This window comes from Python bivittatus, unplaced genomic scaffold (assembly GCF_059951505.1).
Source record: "Python bivittatus isolate LINGU-HERP-01145 unplaced genomic scaffold, Pbiv_v1 ctg000060_np1212, whole genome shotgun sequence".
Taxonomy (NCBI): Eukaryota; Metazoa; Chordata; class Lepidosauria; order Squamata; family Pythonidae; genus Python; species Python bivittatus.
Window position 1 is genome coordinate 1,276,991 of NW_028277044.1, and position 19,824 is coordinate 1,296,814.

General features: G+C 40.3%; 1 protein-coding gene across 1 annotated transcript; it reads right to left on the reverse strand.

Annotated features, from left to right (window-relative positions):
- Positions 1-1,057: 1,057 nt before the first annotated feature.
- GPR180 (G protein-coupled receptor 180) lies at positions 1,058-19,782 on the reverse strand. Its single transcript, XM_007440503.4, has 9 exons — positions 19,543-19,782; positions 15,582-15,740; positions 13,329-13,529; positions 11,627-11,807; positions 10,249-10,298; positions 9,371-9,528; positions 8,490-8,681; positions 7,598-7,675; positions 1,058-5,729 (listed from the first exon to the last, which is right to left on the reverse strand). The coding sequence occupies exons 1-9, from the start codon at positions 19,688-19,690 to the stop codon at positions 5,571-5,573; spliced, it is 1,326 nt and encodes a 441-aa protein (XP_007440565.1). The 5' UTR covers positions 19,691-19,782; the 3' UTR covers positions 1,058-5,570.
- Positions 19,783-19,824: the final 42 nt, after the last annotated feature.

Here is a 19,824-nt window from a genome sequence, read left to right on the forward strand (position 1 = left end):
CTTAGTGTACCGTGAAATACTCATTAGCCAGCATAAATACACTCCTCATTGTTCTATCCTGAAAGGGGAAATATGGTTGAAACTTTCCACCATTTTGTTTTCAATATGTACACTTCAAGTCAGCAAGCTTTATGCCTTGTATCAGTTCAAATGAAATAGAACAAATAGAACAATCTTGCCAGTTTGTGTTGTGAAATAGAACAAATAGAACAATCTTGCCAGTTTGTGTTGTGTGTACTTCACCTGAACACACACACACGATACTTACATTGTTTTTATTACAGTACTGACATTTTCAAGGTATTTAAATATATAGGTTGCTTTCACATAGAAATAAATATTATTCTTGAATCTAAAAGCAACAGAAAACTGGGTGCCCAAGATTTTCCTAGGCATTTCTTGCATGCCTATTCAGCTAAGCATCCAGATGCACAATTATTTCCAGATAGGAAATAGGGCTCGTTCTTCTCTTCTGTAGTCCAGGCTGGGCAGAGAGCTGCTGTCCTCTCTTCTGTTGAGCAGATGGGGGCTCTGCACTGTGAGAGTCAAATTCTCAGTCAGGTTGGGGTGAATGTGGGTGGACAGCAAGGTGTCATGAACGCCCGTAGGCTGACCTGGTTTCTGGTCAGCTCAGCAAGGTTATGGGGGAAATGATTGATGGCAGGGGCTTACCAATTTATTTTCAAACTAGCAAATTCACGTTATATTCTTATTAAAGTTTAGTTGGACCAAGATACAACTCATGTTTGTATGCATCATTTACTATAGCACCACACAGCCAATAAACAGCGCATCCTAAACAGACATGATGAAACATTGAGATTGCTTCATTTGTTCACCTCTAAGAAGGTCTTCCACTGAAGACGAACCCGGCTTTCATAATACTCAGCAAGTCTATCCAGGAAAGGTTACAACTGTCAGGAAAAAAAGATGGGAGTCTCACACACCTTAGAGCTGTGTGAGGGACCGAAATTCCCCAAGTTGAACTTGCTCCAGTAGTTTTTTAAGATATAGAGCGAAAGGCAAGAATTAAAGACCATTCACACATTGCACTAAGTCATGTTCTGCTTAAGAATAGTTTATTGAATAAGCCACAATTGGCCAGGGCTATACAGCGGGCTCATCCATAAACTATAGTTGACGAATTAGTATCTGGGTTCACTTATTTATGTTTTATTTCTTTATAAGATTTATAAACTGCCTCCTTCAAAAGGCTCTAAGTGGTGTGCAAAGTCAAGCATAGTATGAAGCACAATGTAATTTTTTTTTAAATAAGAAAATTGACATTATTAATAGTACAGTTCTTCTTTCAGCTCCTTAATTAATTAAATGCCAGGTTATAATTATTTTCCAGAAAGCTGGGCAAGTGGGGGCCATTCTCAGCATGGGAGCTAGGAGTTCCAAAGAAAGGGACCAGCCACCAGGCTCTCTCACTGCAAACTTCTCAAGAGGAGGGGACTATATTATGCTGAGGTCAAACAAGCCACCATATGGTTTTTCCTAATGTATGAACCCTATCAGTATGGAAACAGAATCTTTCCACATACAATTAACCTGTGGGACATAGGACAGGGGGGCTTAAAGAAAAAATGCCCTTTCAGACAGTAGGGCTACCAGGTCTGGGTTGCCAAAATCAGGATGATCATGGCAGGACTGTGGAGAGACAGATGTTTGCAGCCCAGATCTTGTAGCCCAAACAGAATCAACTTGTTATTAAAACTCAGGGCTTTCATTCCACTCCCATGATTCCTTTTCTCTCCCATGCTATAAGCAGCATTTTTCCACAATCCAAAGGAAGAAAGAACTCCCAGTGTGGGATGTCCCTTATAACTCAGAAGCTTGTCGTACCATAAGTGTCTCTTTTGAGTTCAGCTTAACCCTGGATGACTTTATGGACATGAATCTTTCTTGGCAAAAATATGTAAATGTATTTACCACAATCTTCTTCCAGAATGTTTTCTTCTACTTCTCAATCTAGCTTATAGCCCTGGGACTTCCTGGTGGTCTCCCATCCAAATCTTAATCAGGCTCACTCTCCTTTACTTTCCTGAGATCAGCCAATGTCGACCAGGTGCTGCCATCTAATGGGGCACATATGCCTTAACAATCCATTAAGTTAGGACAAGAATGCCATTACAGTACTGGAATTTATCCAACTGAATATTAACAGAACACTCACATAATTACCTACAATATGCTTACTCTTGGTTGCAAGGCTCTGTTCATCAGCAGGGGCCTGAGCTTCAGGAAAAAAGCAGGATGTACACGTAGCAAATGCTAAAAGATGGGATGGCCAGCATCTTTAGAGGGAACTTTGTTGGGATATACCAGGGTAGCTGCCTCTAAGGTCACAGCTTAGCTACTCAGGATACAAACACTGATGAATTTTGGATCAGGGATCAGCTATTTTTCAACTAATTTATTTGGTGATCTAAGAGAAATGCTAGAGCCCTCATTCCTGTAATTTCAATGCCAATGAATTCTCATTTCAATTGGAAACAGATGGCGCTACACAAAGATTCCTCAATTTGTCCTATTGTAATTATATTTTAAAAAAAGCCTTTCCTAAGGCTTACATGGGTTTGAAAGCAGGAGTGAATTTAGCAGACAGACTATTTGCTTCATTTTATTTGTACCCTGATTTGACAGACCAACATTTATGTTTTCAGTGTATAAGATTTGTATAAACTAACATCTAATAAACTTGTTGGCCTCGGTGAGTAATCAGAAAGCTTTATCCCTCCTCTGATGAAGAGTTCCAGAGTTACATAACTTTGCAGCTTTTGGGACTGGCAAAGAACATTCACGATGCATCTCCAATCTTTGTTTCTGGGGGTTTTTCCAGTCCTTTTCCCAATATGAAAAATCTTTTGTACATGAGAACTGTTAAACAACAGTGTTTTAAAAAAAACTGTTTTGGCTTTTCTTGGGAAGCGATCCATGTAAAGCACAATCCCATTTCTAATGTCTCCTAAAGATCAGGAAGCAGCTGAGGAGAATGACTCTTCTTTCCATGTGACCCAATTACCTTTATCAGGTGAGTCAAAAATAATGTTGGGTTGGTTAGTTGGATAGATTGTTTGACCAGTTAAGGCTGCTTCTTAGGTTCCCATTATCCACATTTAGGGATATCCTCTGGTATTGTTAGGACACCTCTGCCAATTCTCAGTAGACCTGCTTCAACTCAATGACTCAGAAACATGCCATAACAATGTTTGATCATTACATTAACAAGAATGACTAAAAGTACAACCACTACAAAACAGCATCTGATAAAATGCTCAGGGTAGATATGTCTGTGGTACGTAATTACTATATGTTTAAATTGTAAACTCCCAAACTGCCACTGGTAACTTTTGGAAAGCCTACACAAGATAGATTACAGTTACTTTCCATGGCAGCAGCTGAGACGCTGAGAAGGTTTGCTGTTTATGGGTAAGTAATCCATTATCTGCCAGTCCCTCATGACCACACTTTTTCAAATTTGCTGGCAGTGCCAATCTCAACCACATAAAAGCAGAAACCATAAATATAAGAACACCTGTCATTTTTTGGTGCAATTTTCTGAACAAATGGCATGTCTGATAATGCAAAATCACAAATGCCACTATTCTCCAATCTTTGAATTTGTACACAAGTATTTTGGGCACTAGAAAATCCTAATTTATGCTGTTATTAAAATCTGTGCCCAAAAGCACTTTTTCTATTCTAAATATCAGCACATAAACACAACTTTAACCAACAACGTTTTGATGTGGTTAATGAGAAATGCAAAAATAATTTTGCAATCATTCCACTGCTAATGTGAAACTAGGCTATTTCAATCTTTCCAACCCCAACCTTTTATTCTTGTTCCAAGTTACAAAGAATAAGTTAACTTTTTTAGTGAACAACTTTTATCATGTTGTCATTTGCCTTAGCAAGAAACAAATACCTACAGGATCCGTAAGCTGAAATTAAATACTGGGATGGATCTGCTGTCTACTCTCTAACTAGAAGAACTACCAGCTTCACTAGGAATTGTGCTGAAGCAGCAGTTCTGAAGGCTAGACTGTCTGTGATTTTCAAGGATGCATTCCTAAAATTATGTTCAAGTTTGCACAATTTCGGATTTGTAGCCTGAGGCTTCGTTGACAATATTTTTTCCTTGTGCAAGTTCTTTGAGGGTAAGTCTGTGATAGCTGCATTCCTGCTTTTGCTAGACACTAGCAAAAGCAGGAATGAGGACAGAGAGGTAGGAAGATTGCATCAGTGGGTAGCATGGTATTCTTATGTCCTCCTTTTCTTCTGGTGATTGAATCCACCAGCAAGTGCAGGAAGAACACAGAAGCACAAAGCTATCCATTTCTCCCAGATGACAGTAAAACGCAGCATAAATGCAGTTTGTGTGTGCAACTCAGCACAAAGGGGAACAAACGGAAACATCTTTTAAAAAGAAAAGTTGCTTCACATTTCTTGTAGAACCCAATTACAAGCATGTTTGAAAACTGACATTAGCACTGAAATAAATAAAAGCCAGTTACTTAACAGGAACATTAATACTGTATAGAGATACTGTTCATATGATTTTAATCTGGAGCAATAAATAGGCACTTCAATTAAAGTCTGCATTTACTGCAACAGCCTAAATGCAGTAAATCACCGACAAGCATTGCTCTATTACAATGGCTGGAGGATGGCAACCACTTAGAACCCAAATGCCAACATGGATTATAGCAAATCCAATGAGTATTTTGTTTTTCAATTATTCAGAGAAAATTTAATCCTGATTAAGTATCCTTGGGCAGGAATGCATGGGTAGTTGATGACTGAAACTAACATTTATTTGAAATGCTTCTACTGTATTAATTTAATCTGCGGCTATGGCTTAATTATGACTGAATCCTTGCTGAATTCTATCAGGATTAAAATTCTAGTACTGCATCACACATTTCATTTTTTTCTCCTCAGTTTAAGAGGCACAAGCCTGATACTTTATAACCATGCTGCTGTGGGTTTTTTTTTTTAAACTTAGAGTTAGTTAATCACCCTTCTGCTCTTGTAAAATGTCAAACACAGAATTAAAACACAACTGGCAATCAAGCTAAAAACTGAACTACATCCAAGCCTCAAGGCAAGAAAGTGATAATGAGAACTATTGTTCACTGTAAACATTATACACTGGTTTTATGGACCTATTACAGTTTAAGTCCTATTAAACTTCTGCACAAATATTTTGTTTCAAAGCCACCTTAAACAAGATGTGTATTATCTGAATTGCAGAACTGTTCCATCCAATTAGTTTAAATTTATCATTATTTAAATTTGAACTTTAATGTAGATGAAGCAGCTTTGGAGTGAAAATGTGGCTAAAATCACATGGTCTTTATCCAAATAGCAAGAAAAACAAGATATTTGCTCATCACTATTTTTGATAAAATCCAATCACTTCTGCATTTGTTGAGATCCAGTGAGAGCAAAATGCTGTCTTTTAATTATTTAGCTCTTCTTGAGCTGGGCTCACTGCTGAAAATAGCTGCACGATTTCCAAGTCTTTATTGCACCTTTGCCAATCAATCTCCAAAGGGATCTCAGAAGTGATGCCGACTTTTATGTCCAGATGCTACTGTTAGCGGCAATGTCACTGAAGAGAGGGAGGAGACTTCCCAGTAAAGACTATGGGAAACAAAGAGTCGGTACAGAAGGACCATGGAAAACAACTGGCAGAGGATGACACCCATGGTAATAATCTAAGAGGAAACAAGAAAGGAAAAGTGAGTGAGAAACAGAATACCGTTCATACAATGAACAACAATGAACATGCAATTCATGTGAATTTTACTGGATGTAAGTATGGGTACAAATCTCTTAAGGCATCATGAAATGAAAGAACAGTTTATGCCAAGGATAATTTTTTTTCCCTTTCACACCTTGCAAATGTGCTCTAGAGGACTGAAAGTTTGCCTGGAAGGAATATATAGAATATCTGAGAGATGGAGAGGGAAGGAGAATGGGAGGTACAGTGAAATCTTGTTTTAACTGATTAATTGCAGGGAAGGATGTCTGCTATTCCCAAAGGAATGGAAAATCAAAGATTGCATCATCACAGCAACGTATCATTTACACTGTTTAAGTGATGTTATTATACAAGTTATGTAAATTGCACAGAATCTGTAGCATGAAGGTCTAGAAAACTAAAATTTAATTTTACCATTGCATGAACCAAAATATGCTCACATAATGGAAAATCACAGCTTCAGATGGTCTACAAAGTGTCTTTAATTCATATTACCCACAGAAAAGACATAATTCCACACATTCCACAAAAACATGGTTTATTTAACAAGCCATAATGGCTTCGTTCACGTACAATGTTAAGCTATTATTATTCTGTAGTAATGGTTTACAAAACACTGTGTCTGGGTAAGGGTCACACATCAAAATGGGATGGGCATGTTTCAGGTCCCATCAGCCAAGGAATGTTGGCTGGCAGGGACCAGGAGATGTGCCTTTTCTGCTGTGGTGCCTGCCCTCTGGAACATCCTCCCTCCTGAGATTAGGATGGCCCCGACCCTTTTGGCTTTTCAGAAGGCCTTGAAGACCTGGCTTTATGGCCCGGCCTGGGGCCCCAAGTGTACAAAGGGCCCCATTTCATGGTTGTGCTGACACCGACAGTTTTTTAAGATCTCTTGGCTGTATTTATATTTAATTTTCTGTATTGTTTTAAGTGTTTGATTGTTTTTATTATTGTTAGCCGCCCAGTCACTAGTCTGAGATGGGTAGCTATATAAATTGAATAAACAAACAAACAAAATTATATGGCTTGGTGTAGTACATGAAACTGGCCGTTGAACTGCGGTTCCACTACTTTATCTCCACAGTACTAAAACATGGTGTAGCCTGGATTTAAGCCAATAATCTCAGAAAATGTCCTTCACATTTGATTTTCCAACTGAACTTTGATTAACAGAGAGAAAAGCGTAGTGGGCAAACCAATCTTCATTCTTTCCTTTTCTACTTTGATTGTTATGGCCAGATTCAGGATCCTTCCTCTGATCTCCCAGAGCTTCAGGCTGGGTGTGCAATTTCCACTGCCTTGAGGATGGAACTAGGCTTTACAGGGCGGGTTAAGGGTGTATTTCAAAAATGGGCAGGTCCAGGTTCCATTTGGGGAGGCAGCTCAGGAGCTTTAAGGAGTGACACAGGTGCCTTAAGTCATCCATTTTTCCACCCAAAACCTTCCAAATCCGAAAAACACAAGACAAACTCTTTTTTTCTCTTCTCACTGGAGTGGGGGGTACTCTAGGAGGCCACAAAAGGCATGCTGGAAAGCCATGATGCAACTTCTTTGCAGTGCTATTTGCCCTCCTTTTTAGGGCTATTTATAATCATTTAACTACCAACTCAGATAATCACTTTTATCAGGACCACCCTTTATCTGGCTTAGCCAAACACAGAACAAATGTCAGGAGAATAGTAGGACTGCAATCCTAACTTGCTCTCAAGGCCAGCTTAGTGAAATACACACAGCAAGGACAAGCTAAATTAAAATGTGTTGAGTCCTTATCCCAGTGTTTCTCAGTTCTGAAAAGCACCCCAGTGTATTGTATATACGAACCTTCTCTCGCTGATAGTCTCTAAACATCAGAGATACAGTTACAAGACTTGGATGACATAAAAGCCACAGAATGCATCCCTGGAAGAGAGAAGACACATTGGGCGTCAGCTACTGACATCTGGCAGCATCAATGGTTTATGGCCCCCCAGTGAGACACTTTCCCATTGTCAAAACCCAATTTTTTCTAAATTAACTATTCTACATCAAGAAACAGAAAGTTGTAAGGACGCTGACGGAAGTATACCTTAAAAAAGTATTTCCTAAGCAATCCAGAGCATTTTTATTTTCATGTAAATGCACACTTACATGGAAAGAAGCCTCATTAAGATCAATACAACTTTTTTTTTTTTTTGTCTGTGCTCAGTCATTACTGACCCTGCAGTGACTGCTTGGACGAGTCCTTGCAGTTTTCAAGGCAATTGTTTTTCGGAAGTGGTTTGCCAGAGCCTCCTTCCTAGAGCAGAGCCCAGCTGGCGAGCGCAGGAGGCGGGGTTTCCGTTGCTTCGCGCCCTTTTCGGGCGCGCACGGTTTTTCATGCTTACCGGCAACTGCTCCCAACTCCTTTTTGCAAGGCGCCGCCAGCATTTTTCCTCCCACCGGAGTGAGAGTACCCATTTATCTACTCACGTGAGTTTTCGACCTGTTGGGTTGACAGGAACTGGGGAGGAAACAGGAGCTCACCCTGTTTAACGTGAAGGCTGGACTCCAACCGCTGAAGCGTCGACCATTTCTGGCCGGCAACTTTCAGTGTCATTAAGCCGCTGCGCCACCGCGTCCCCCTCAATACAACTTACTTCTGAATAAATATAATTATACTTCTTTGTATTTTCTTCAAAATAGTTTCAATGGGGCTTCTAGAAGAATACATCAGGTTTTCATATAATGTACATACCTTTGTAAAAGTAATATAGAATTCTCTTTTTAGAGTACTTCTCTCAATTCGGATAATTTGGTAAAGTCCGCAACCTAACAGCACAGCTAGACAAATTCTTAAGCCAAGGAGAAGTCCACCAGCTAAACTTTGGTGTGAATGGTAACTATGGTGATTGGTATCCTCAAGCTGCTCCCAAATAAGCAGAACGCTCTGCAGAAGAAGAAGCCATATACCAAGATTAAAAATGATGGCTAAAGAAAACTTTGTTCAGAAAATACAAGCATGATGGATCCACGTTATTAGTAAATAACAACAATAACCATCCCAGATTGGAAAAAAGTAAGGCTCGAAATGATTACTAAATGTGAAAAAATCAATACAGATTTGGAAAATGTACAACGAAGTATTCTGGACTAATGCTTTTTTGGAAGTTATTTTTTTGGGAGGGGGCTTCAAGTCAGTCTTGACCCGTGGGGACTGCCTAGACAAAGTCTCTGCAGTTTTCTTGGCAAGATTTTGGAAGTAGTTTGCCATTGCATTCTTCTTCCTAGGGCTGAGAGAGGGGGACTGGCCCTAGGTCACTCAGCTGGCTTTGTGCCTAAGGAAGGACTGGAACTCGCAGTCTCCCAGTTTCTAGCCTGGTGCCTTAACCACTACACCAAACTGGCTCTTTTTTGGATGCTTGTCAGCCTGAAAGAGTACTTTTGCAACATCTTCCAGTTAACACTAAAATCAGCTGCAGAAACTCCACCCGTTCAACTCGCCTACTATTAACAATCTTCCCCAAAATCATTAGGCTGTTCTATTCAGGTAACATCATTATCGGCATTACATCTTATTAACATTCTGGAATTAGCCAGTAATCCATTCTGCAGTAAACACAAAAAGTCACAACAGACCTGTGTCACAACAGCTGTTATAGCAATGGCTGTGGATGTTGGGGTGGAATCCCACTGGAGGGGTTTGCTCTGAGATTTCTTCATTCTGCCAATTGTCCATCCCATGCAGAGACTCAGTAGCAGGTACAACATCTGCATCTGAGAGATTATGTCACACACTAAGGGGAAGGTCAAGAAAAGTATCATAGTTAAATCATTAACAATGGCACTAGGAATATCCACTACATAAAAAGCCCTTGTGTAGGGCCTTAATTCTGCAAAATGTTTCTAGGGGAAGCCTGTGCCCTCACTGCAACTCCTTCAATGCAACAAGTTCACCCTCACTCTTGCTATATTTAAATCAATTTTGATCTTGTTAGGGATGTTTCTGTACCTACATCCACTTCCACAAAAACGTGGCAAGCCACTTTCAACTTTTACAGCAGAGCAAGCAATCTTCTGGTGGTTAACAATATTTTTAAGAGGCTGAGGGCTCCCCAAATATGCAAATAAGTGATAACACGCTGCCCAACCTCTCACTTTTCCAGCTATAAACATATGTTGCCTGATGTAAAGCATTTTAATTTGTCTAACTATTTGGTTTTAATCTTCTACTTACTCTAAGAGTAATCAATTCAGCAGAGTTCATGTTTGGATAGACAAGCGTACGATTACATTGTTAACATCCTTTGAAACAACCTTATGTATTGTTAGACATAATGGACAAAGCCTGCCCTGTGCATTGGCTGGGGGGATTCTATCAGCCCCAGGTAGTATGTGGAAGTACAGAACAGTCGCGCACTTGAAATAACACATACAGTAATTAAAAAGATATTAAACAGTGTTTCATGATATACTATAGAAAACATAAGTATTCAAATTAGAAAAAATGCACTTACATTCTGCAAGGCTTCCCATAAAAGGCAATCCTACTCCGTTTTTAGAATAACTAATATAAACAAAACAACAATTCTTTAAACAGATCAATCTATTAAAAAATCTAATATTTCACACACAATATTAGGGTTGTGCAGCACTTCAGGTTCAAAGGGTAAAAGGTGCTTCACAGTCTGTCCCTTCATGAACCAAACAAGCCTTTTCCTGGGACGGGCTGTGGCACTGAAAGGGGGCTGTGTGATGCTGGGAAAAGAAGTAGCTGCTGTCAGGAGTGGGCAGCGGGTCCTACTTTTGCACTCCCCGCACACTGAAGCACGCTTTCCCCTTCAAACGCAAAGTGCCCTACAAAATAATTACAAGTAATGTTTTTTCTGGATACATATATAGACACAAACATGTGTACACTCATAATTTTCAGACTGTATTAAAGGTAATCCATAGCAAAACAAATAAGAGATTGGAAGAGTTTTGTTTGTTGTACAAAGAGCACATATAGGATTGTCTACATTGGAAAATAATTTGGCTGATGCAATGCTACTGAGAAACTTCTACATCGGGCTCCCTTTTGTACTAACCATACTCCCTTCTCTTCTCCTTTCTTCTTCATTCGTAGATGTTAGTTTATGTTAGTTTACATGTAAGTTTACATAAAGTTAGTTTACATTTACCTTGCTAAAAAAAAAACCCAAAGTACTAAGAGAACTCTGAAATGCATTTCAACAGTGGTTTATAGTGTACTAGCATTATTTCATGGAACCCATCATAAGAAAATCTATTAAGATTAAGGAAGTTAATTTGAAAAGAAGCTAAAGTGGGAATGTGCAGCCACAAGGAAAGAAGATTATGGGGAAGCCACAAAACAGTTCTGTAGGTTTAATACCAGGAAACAATAACCGGCAACTTGATTCTTTGTCCTACTAGTCTGTGAAACCAGTTTGGTTAGAAACACAGAGGCCGCTGAATAAGCATCCCTGTTTCCCTCAGCAAATCAGAAAAAAGGGTCAGTATGATGGAAGCCTGGTCTGCTTAAAAGTACAAATTACATGTATACATCTGAATGGCTTCCATACCACTGTGGGAATCCACAGTGCAATCCCAAGCAACCCATGCACTCTGTAATGTGTGGTGCTATCTCAGGTTAGTGCACAGGAACGTAGCCTGCTTGCCTCTATGCTGGAGCAGAAAGAAGGTTTAGGCCCGAAACACAGTCTAGGATTTTTCAAAGGAAGCATTTGAGGTTCAGGCCTTAGCAGCAAAGATAGCTGGGAAAGCCAGGAACTCTTGTTAGTAAAGATTGCTGTTTGAGGCCTAAGACAGCAGGCAACAACGGCAGTTTAGAGGAATTCAGCCAAAGTTCCTTCACTGGGATCTTAACTTTACCTTGAAAAATGCAGATAGTTTGCAAGAGCTGAAGCTGCTTGCAGGAGCAAAACCGCAGAGAGCACTTTCAACACGGTGTGCATAGGTCCCCCCTTCTTAATTGTTTGCCACAAGGACTGAGCGTAAATGCAGGCAGCCACAAAATAGCCCAGGACAAGCAGGAAGAAGAACTCGTGTAAGCCTGTGAACAGAAACAACAATGTTCATTCACTTCTTTAGACACTGAATGCCTCATCTCTTCAATGAAAAACCTGACAATTCCCAGAGCACCTTCCAATTAAAACAGCAGTAACACATTTGAGTTAGTAACAATGGAGAACAGCAGCTGATCCGAAGTTTAAGAAATCTGAAAAGTCTGGGGAAATAAACAGTTTCATCTTGTGCTAAAAGATGCAGGGAGCATTCCAGAAACAAAATTCCACTACAGAAGATTCCACTTCACGATCGGACCTGGAGAAGTTCATTAGGTCTTTAAAGGACTCACCTCCATAGCATACAGATTGCTAATACAGATGCAGATATGGGTTACGGCTTCCATATGACAGCTGCTGCTTCCAACAGAGCACTGTTTCTCAACCACAGCAGCTTTAATCTGGGTGGACTTCAACTCCCAGAATTCCCTAGCAAGCATGCTGCTTGGGGAATTCTGAGAGTTGAAGTCCACCCAGCTTAAATTGCTGAGGTTGAGAAACACTGCAACAAAGATGGGAAATTATATGAAACAAGGAAACTCAGTTTTGCTTTTGATTTCAGAAACAGTGCCAATAACTGTTTGGTTATATCATTTTTTTCTCTCTAATCATCCTTCTTTTGAAGGACCATTACCTTCAGGACTGTCTTCCTTTCAGATAAATATGGCAACTATGGCAGCATTTGGAAAAGCAGCAAGTAAGAGTGGGGTGTTTTGTCTTACCACTAGATGTCACTGCTGCAATACTTAAAAGTGATAGGTACTCCATAAAGTGCTTGAATGTAAAATACAACTTAACTGTATATTAGACAATGCTTTGTCATGTAAACCTGGATTAAGGAATTATAGGTTCTATAATCCACATTCTTTCTTTTATTCATTAAAGAGCTACAGGAGAGCAGTCACAGGATACCAGGGAAAGACAACAAAGGCTTTCAAAAGTTGCAGACAAGTGCTTTTTTTTTGCAATCAAGTATGTACTGAACCATCTTTTTGGAACTGAATCCAAAGGGCTCCACAAGCCTAGCATGCAGATATGTTACACATCTCATCAACCTGGGTAATCCCCAGGGCTAAAACATTTGACCATCCCAGTTTGCACTATTAATTCTCAATTTATTCAACACAGCCTAAGGAGCTTTCTTGCTTTTTTTTTTTAAAGCATTAGAACAATGGTACCGTACCATACCTATATTTAAGCAAACTTAAGCACAAAAATTACATATCTTTCCAAAGTAAAAAATGTCAAACAGATTTTTTGGATAACTGTCTATATCTGTAAAAGAAAAATGGAGGAGGGAAGAACCTAACTTTCTGATCTCTAAAGGCTAGTTAAAGGAATTAACCAGTTTAAAGTTAGTATTAAATGAATAATCTTTCAAAGATTTGGAGAAATGCTTCTTCTCCAAAAATGTACTTCCTAAAGATGACTTTTATGTCATTAAATTGGTCACTTCTTCAACTTCATTCTATTTCTCACAAACCCCACTCCATGTCAAGAAAATGTCTTACCTGATTCCCCTGCACTAAAGTGATCTAACGGATTCCTTTCTGCATCTGGATTTAGTAGCACCATTTCAAATTGAACATCCTCAGATTCAGAGTTTTCATACGTCTCCGCACAGGTAAACTTGTCAACATAAAACACATACCATGTGTCTGGATAAGGAACCTGGGATACCGTCATATTTTGTTCTGTGCAATTCATGTTCACTTAAAAAAAATATGTTAAAATCAGTATCTTCAGGAAGCTTTTAGTGATAAGAAATTTCTAGCAGCCACGTAACTTTTCATATTTGGATATGGCTAAGGGGCACATTCATATTGCTGAAAGTATATGTACCAAGATGCTAGGATATATATCAATGAAATATATTTTTTCCAGAGTATGTTTTTAATGGAAATATGCTACTTTTAAAAATACACCTACTCCTTAAATACCATATGGCAAAAATCATCCCAAGTTAAGCATTTTTAACTGCCTTTCAGCCAAAGGGGAAAACATCTGCACTTAATTATGAAAACCATAATGAATGGTCCAATTACAGTAAAATATTATTTAATTAGCACCAAAACTACTTCAATAATTAAGGGGCAGAGTAAAGGCTTTGCCTGAAGGAAGATCCACCATGAATCCCTGCCTTCTTTATGTAAGGTTAGAAAAAACACCAGTCTGAAACCCAGGAGGAGTGTAATTAATATGTGCAAACAATACTGAGCAATGTAGACCAGTGCTCTGAGGATAAAGCGGCTTGTTAAGTTCCAAAATATGATTAAATCTCCATGTGATCAACTATGAACAGACCAATATCCAGTTTATATGTTTCAAAAGAAATCTGGGGAGGAACTACACATAGATTAGCCAGCATAAGGTACCTTTTAAAATCTGCCTAATTTGAGGACATAATTATGGATATTAATGGTATACTACTATTAACATTTTATTTTGATTAGTACACCAATTAAGAATGATCCTGTTTATGACCACTTTGAAATAAACTATAAGAGGATCTTAGTTACTATATATAAATTATCTCTGGTCCACAAAAAATGATATTGATACTAGTTCTATTTTCAGTAAGCTTTAACTGAATAAGGCAAGACAAGGGATCCTTTTCATGCTTTTCTAAAAACTAGACAATATTGCTTTTTTATTTTATGCTACTATAAATATAGACTCAAATATTAACACTTAAGATATGCAAAAATAGCCAATTGCATCAAGTGGTTTAAAACATTGCTTTTAAGTCAGCTACAGGGATAACAATTTTCTCTTCAGACCCGTCAGGAAAAACTTGGAAACAGAAGCAAATATCATTTTAAAAAATGTGGCAAAATGGAAGATTTCCAACTGTGTGAACAAGAGCAATTCTTTGGTGGGGGTGGGAGCAGCTTACCTCTCAAACCCTCCTATCCTAAACAAAATGGCAAAAAGGGGCAAAATATCTTAACCCTGACCATTCTGGTTTCACAGCAACAGAGGGTAGACTTCTGCATCCGCCTTCTGCATCTGGAAGGCCAAGGTAGCCTCTGACCCATCAAAAATTGCCTCCCTCTGCTTTCTACATCTAATATTTGTGGCTAAAAGTCTCCTGGGAAGAGTTTTGGACTCTCAGAAGAAACAGGCTGAGATGCTGAGTCACCAAGTGTTGGGCCTCACTTGATAGCACCTGACTAATCTATATATTAGTCAGCATTATTTCAAAAGTTATCACAATTGATGTAATTAATCCAAAAGAGAACAGTAAATATTAACATTTGCTTGGATTGCAAGTGGCAGCAGGGGTAGAACCTTTTCCTTCTATGAACTTATCCTAGGCACTGTATTTTGTCAACAACTGGAAACCCGACTCTGATTAACTTTATGGGAGTTTCTAAAACAAGAAATGGCCATGCTGGGGGATAAGCAGGATGTAGTAATCCAGAAATTATCTGGACAGAAAAGGGGACCCACGTTTGGCATATTGACTCTAGTATACTTCTACATATATATTCCATCAAAGGAAACAGACTAGGACTAAAAGTTGAAGGTGAAATATATGTATACAGAAGCTAATGTGTGAGGAAGCACAATAGGTGCGATTGTAGAAAGATTTCATAGCTAGCATAGCTAGAAGACAAGGTTCCATGTCTTTGGGTGCAAATTTCAAAGGACTTTAATTCACCTTAAAGTGCTTTACAAAGGATTAATATATGGTCAGATGATGAATTTCAGCAGGCTCTACAATGGCTCAATATATTAATAACACCTGTGCACAGACTCACTTATCAGTTGAGCTTTAGCCAGCTTCTCTTTACAGCTGTAATCCTGCTGGCTTTCTTGAAGCTTTAGCCATTCCTGAGCTTGAAAGAGATGAAGCTTTGCTTCTTTTCCAACAGCAATTGCTACGTTGTTGATTCTGACATACAGAAGAGCACAATCACCTTGATATTTAAAAAGAAGTCAAATTCTGTTATATAACATTAGTGAGAGAGAAACATTCCCTAGAAGGCAGTTAATGCTGGCAGGAGTGCCTCCTAATGCTGATCACTGCCAAAGATTTGCTGTTCTACTACATATTTACAAGTTGCATTTAGTATTTGCATAGCATGGGCACTTTTTAAAGCTTTGTCTATGCCAAAAGGTGTCAAAAATTTCAGTGAATTAACTTTTCACCTTTGACATGCATATACAATGTGCTCAAGACAGCCTTTCAAAACCAGGGACAACTTTCATCTCATTTTGAAAAGCCAAGGGATGATAGAACAAGTGTTTTCCATTGGCTTGAAAAAGGCTAGGCTCATTCCTATTGCAATACAGGTAGTCCCCAGTTTAAGAATGAGTTCCTTTCCCAAGGTTTGTCTTTAAGTCGAATTTGAATGCAAGCAGGAACAGTATTATTGTAGAATACTGTATATGTAGTATTTGTGTAATGAACTTCAACCACTGTGCATTTAACTCAAACCATTGTGTATTTAACTCGAATTTTGCTACAATAGGCTCCGTTCTTAACTATGGGTTGTCCATAAACCAGGTGTTCTTAACCAGGGAACTATCTGTAGGTAAAACAAAGCAGAGGAGGACAGAGCTTCAGTATGTTTAACAGAAAGATGGGTAATCAGGGGAAAACTGATCAAATGTGCTCCCCCTATACTGTACTTATGGTGACCATATTTTCTTGGAAAAAAATAAAGGACAAACCTGAAAAGGGGGCAAATCTGAAAGAGGCTCATAAGGATAAATTTTTTTAATTGTTTATGTTTATAACTTTGCCTTACAAAGGAAAATTCAACTGCAAAACCAAGAAAAACTTTACAAAAACACATAATCTAATAAAGGAGAGCTTTCTGAAATAAAGGACTATAACGAAGGACATATGGTTACTGAACCTATACTCCAAGGTCATGCTGCCAACATTTAAGGGTAGGAATAGAGTAGAAGACCATTCTTTTAACTTCCTGTCTCCAGCCGTTTTTGACCCAATTTTGGAATATCCTTCAGGGCTTTCAAGGCAATGTTGACCCCGTTTTGATGGTTGGAAAAGATTTTAAAATGGTAGGAAAGGAAATGGTTTCCACATCTTCTACTTATATTCCTATTCTTAAAACACTGAGAAAATGGGGTTTTGAAAAATTGAAAAAAGAAATCACCCTTTTCGATTTAACCTCCATCTCATCTGATGATCTCATGAAGACCTTTGGAAAGTCAAAGGTTTACAAGCCTCTTCCCCAGCATTACCTTTAAGAGTTGGATAAAGTCAAGTTGTCTTTGAGTCAAGCTGAATTTCTGGTGTTTTACAGATAACTTCATGTTGTTTTCTTGGCAATAGTACAGAATTGGGTTGTTATTGCCTTCTTCTAGATGCTTTCACCTCATACCATACCATCCATGCCTGACCATGTCAAAGTCAACTAGGTAGCTAGCTGGGCTTAGGACTTACATAGTTGCAATCATTTTTGCACATCAAGATTGTCAGGCAGATACAAACCCATACATATCTATGACTAGTAATAAAAAAAACCAGTTATCTATGATTAGTACTGGTTTAGAAGATTTGTCTCCTTGCTTTAATGGGGCTCTGTAAGTGCTTTTTATAAACCTGAACAACTACCTTTCCAGATTTCCTTTTCTAAGATGTCAATGAGGGTTAATAGGCTTCCTGCTCTCCATTATCTGCCAGGAGAAAGATTTAGTGAGCACATGGATCAATCGAATCATAGCAGGAACTTCTGCAAGTATAGAACAGAAGCAACTCTCACTTCCAGAACTGCTCCTTAAGGAAAAATGACCAGGAAACAATACTGACAAGGTTCCCTCACTTATTCAGACTTTATAAGCCCAAACAACTTGTTTGCCACAAAAATGTTTACCAATCTATGGTTTACCAGAAGAGGCACAATTAGGTCTCAGTCCTGCTTGCTGCCACTCATTCTACTTCTATGCTGGGTGCCAACAAGGCTTTCTTTCCCTGGAGCTTCGCTGGATGCCCCCACCAGGCACAGAAGACGACGGAGGGCTTGGTCCCTACTCTGCTATCCTGCTGACTTGCTCAGAACTAGGATGGCTAGCCCCATAGAGGCCTTCTGCCACCAGCCTCAGATTTTTCATCCTCTTGGTCTTTCCTTCTTCTTTTTAGTAATGTTTTTAATTAAGGTTTTATGTATTTATATATTTTATGTTTTTAATGTTTGTTGTGAATCACCCAGAGTTCCCCCATTGGGGGGAGATGGGCGGTTGAAAATTTTAATAAATAAAATAAATAAATAAACTGCTTGCTGCTTCTGGCTTCCAGGCCAGTGCTTGTTCAGAAGCTGCTGCTTCTTAGTTAAGATGTTTCTTCGCTGCCTAAGGAAAGAAGAGCTTAACTTTCTTGACCTGCTATCATCAACATCATCCAATGAGTAGGCTGGCCCAACACTATGCAGGAGGTGAAGCAGAAATTGGCTTGCAAGTTGATGACCAGTTGCCCCTGCCTGAAAGATTTACGATCAAGTGAATAGATATTCCAGCACTTAGGGGAAAAAAACACTTATGTGAGTTACTTTCAAAACAACCAGTTTATGCAAGTCATGTGTGGCAGGCGCGACCTGAGGATGGGGCATTCCTTCCTGAAAAGAGCAAAGTGGAGGAACTGATGTAGTGAACTAAATGTCCTAACATGAAGTGTTCATGACTAAATGATCTAGTGGTCACCCAGGGGCTAGAATATACCAAGCAGTGTACATGGAAGACTGGAGCAGCTACTTTGAGATGTAGAAAGAAAACATTCTTTGTGGCCACAATGGCATTCACAGATGAATGTATATACTCAAAAACTGACAATCTTTCAAAACCTAACACTAGACTAAGATGGTGGCCGCTGCAGCACATGCAAACCTAGTATCAACCTACCAATTGATGTGCTCCTCTTTCAGAGCTAGACTTTTTATGGAGATGTCACATATTTCTTCTCTTTGGCAATAACACATTTGCCAGTTTTCCTGCTAAATTCCTGAAGATTCAGAGATCAGAGGTTGGTAACAGAAGCACAGCAAATCAGATGGACCATAAAAAAAATCTGATCAGCTAAAAGGAGGTTTTAGAGACTCCGGATGAGGAAGCTTCACAACAACCAGCTGCACCTTTGGGGGAAGGGCTGATCCCAGAGAAGGCCAAGCAGAGTCAGACCTGGCCAGGATTGGAATAGGAGGCTACCAGGACATCCCAGTGCAGAAGTAAACTTCTTAGAGGAAGGCAATGAAAACCCACTCCCACACCGCTGCCAAGGAGACTATAGTTCAACGCAAGGGAGACTTTCCTTTCCTCATGATGAGAATGTACAGCAGCCCTCAGCGGCTCCGGGAGGAGCCTGCAGGGACGGCACGCCGCGGGTGGCAGGGCGAAGAGGAAAGCTCCTGGACTCTGGCCTGGCCGCCGCCTCCTCCCGCGAAGACGCGCGTCGTCCTCGGAGAGATGAGGAGGAGCTCAGAGTCGCAGAACTTAACGCCCCTCCGGGAAAGTGCCCATTTTGGCCCGTATCACCAAAGGTCGGGTTCGCGCCACGGCAGCCCCGGGGTCCCAGCGGGGAAGCGGCTCTTCTCCCGGGAATCAACGGGGCGTTGTTTCCCTGAGGAGCACGCGCGGGGCGGCAGACACTCCACGCGAGCCAGCCCCGCGAAGCGCGGAGGCGGCGCTCCGAGTCAACCTGCCACGGCCTGCCTCGCAACCGCGCCCCCTTCCTTCGCCTCCGACCCGCGGAGCCCTTACCGCGGAACTGGAACTGGGCCACCACCTGGCCGGCGCGGGCCGCGGTGCTGGAGAAGCCGCCCTGGACGGTCTTGGCCTGGGCCCCGCGCATCCAGGCGCAGCTCCCGCTCCAGAGCGCAACCCAGGCGAAGCACAGGCGCCACTCCATCGCCCCTTCGGGACCCACCGTCACCTCTCCCCCATCCCGACCACGTCTGCAGCCGCCCCGAGCCCGGGCGGAACGAGGAAAGGGGCGGCAGCCAATGGGAGAGGGGTTTACCGGGAGGCTGGCCAATGAGGGCC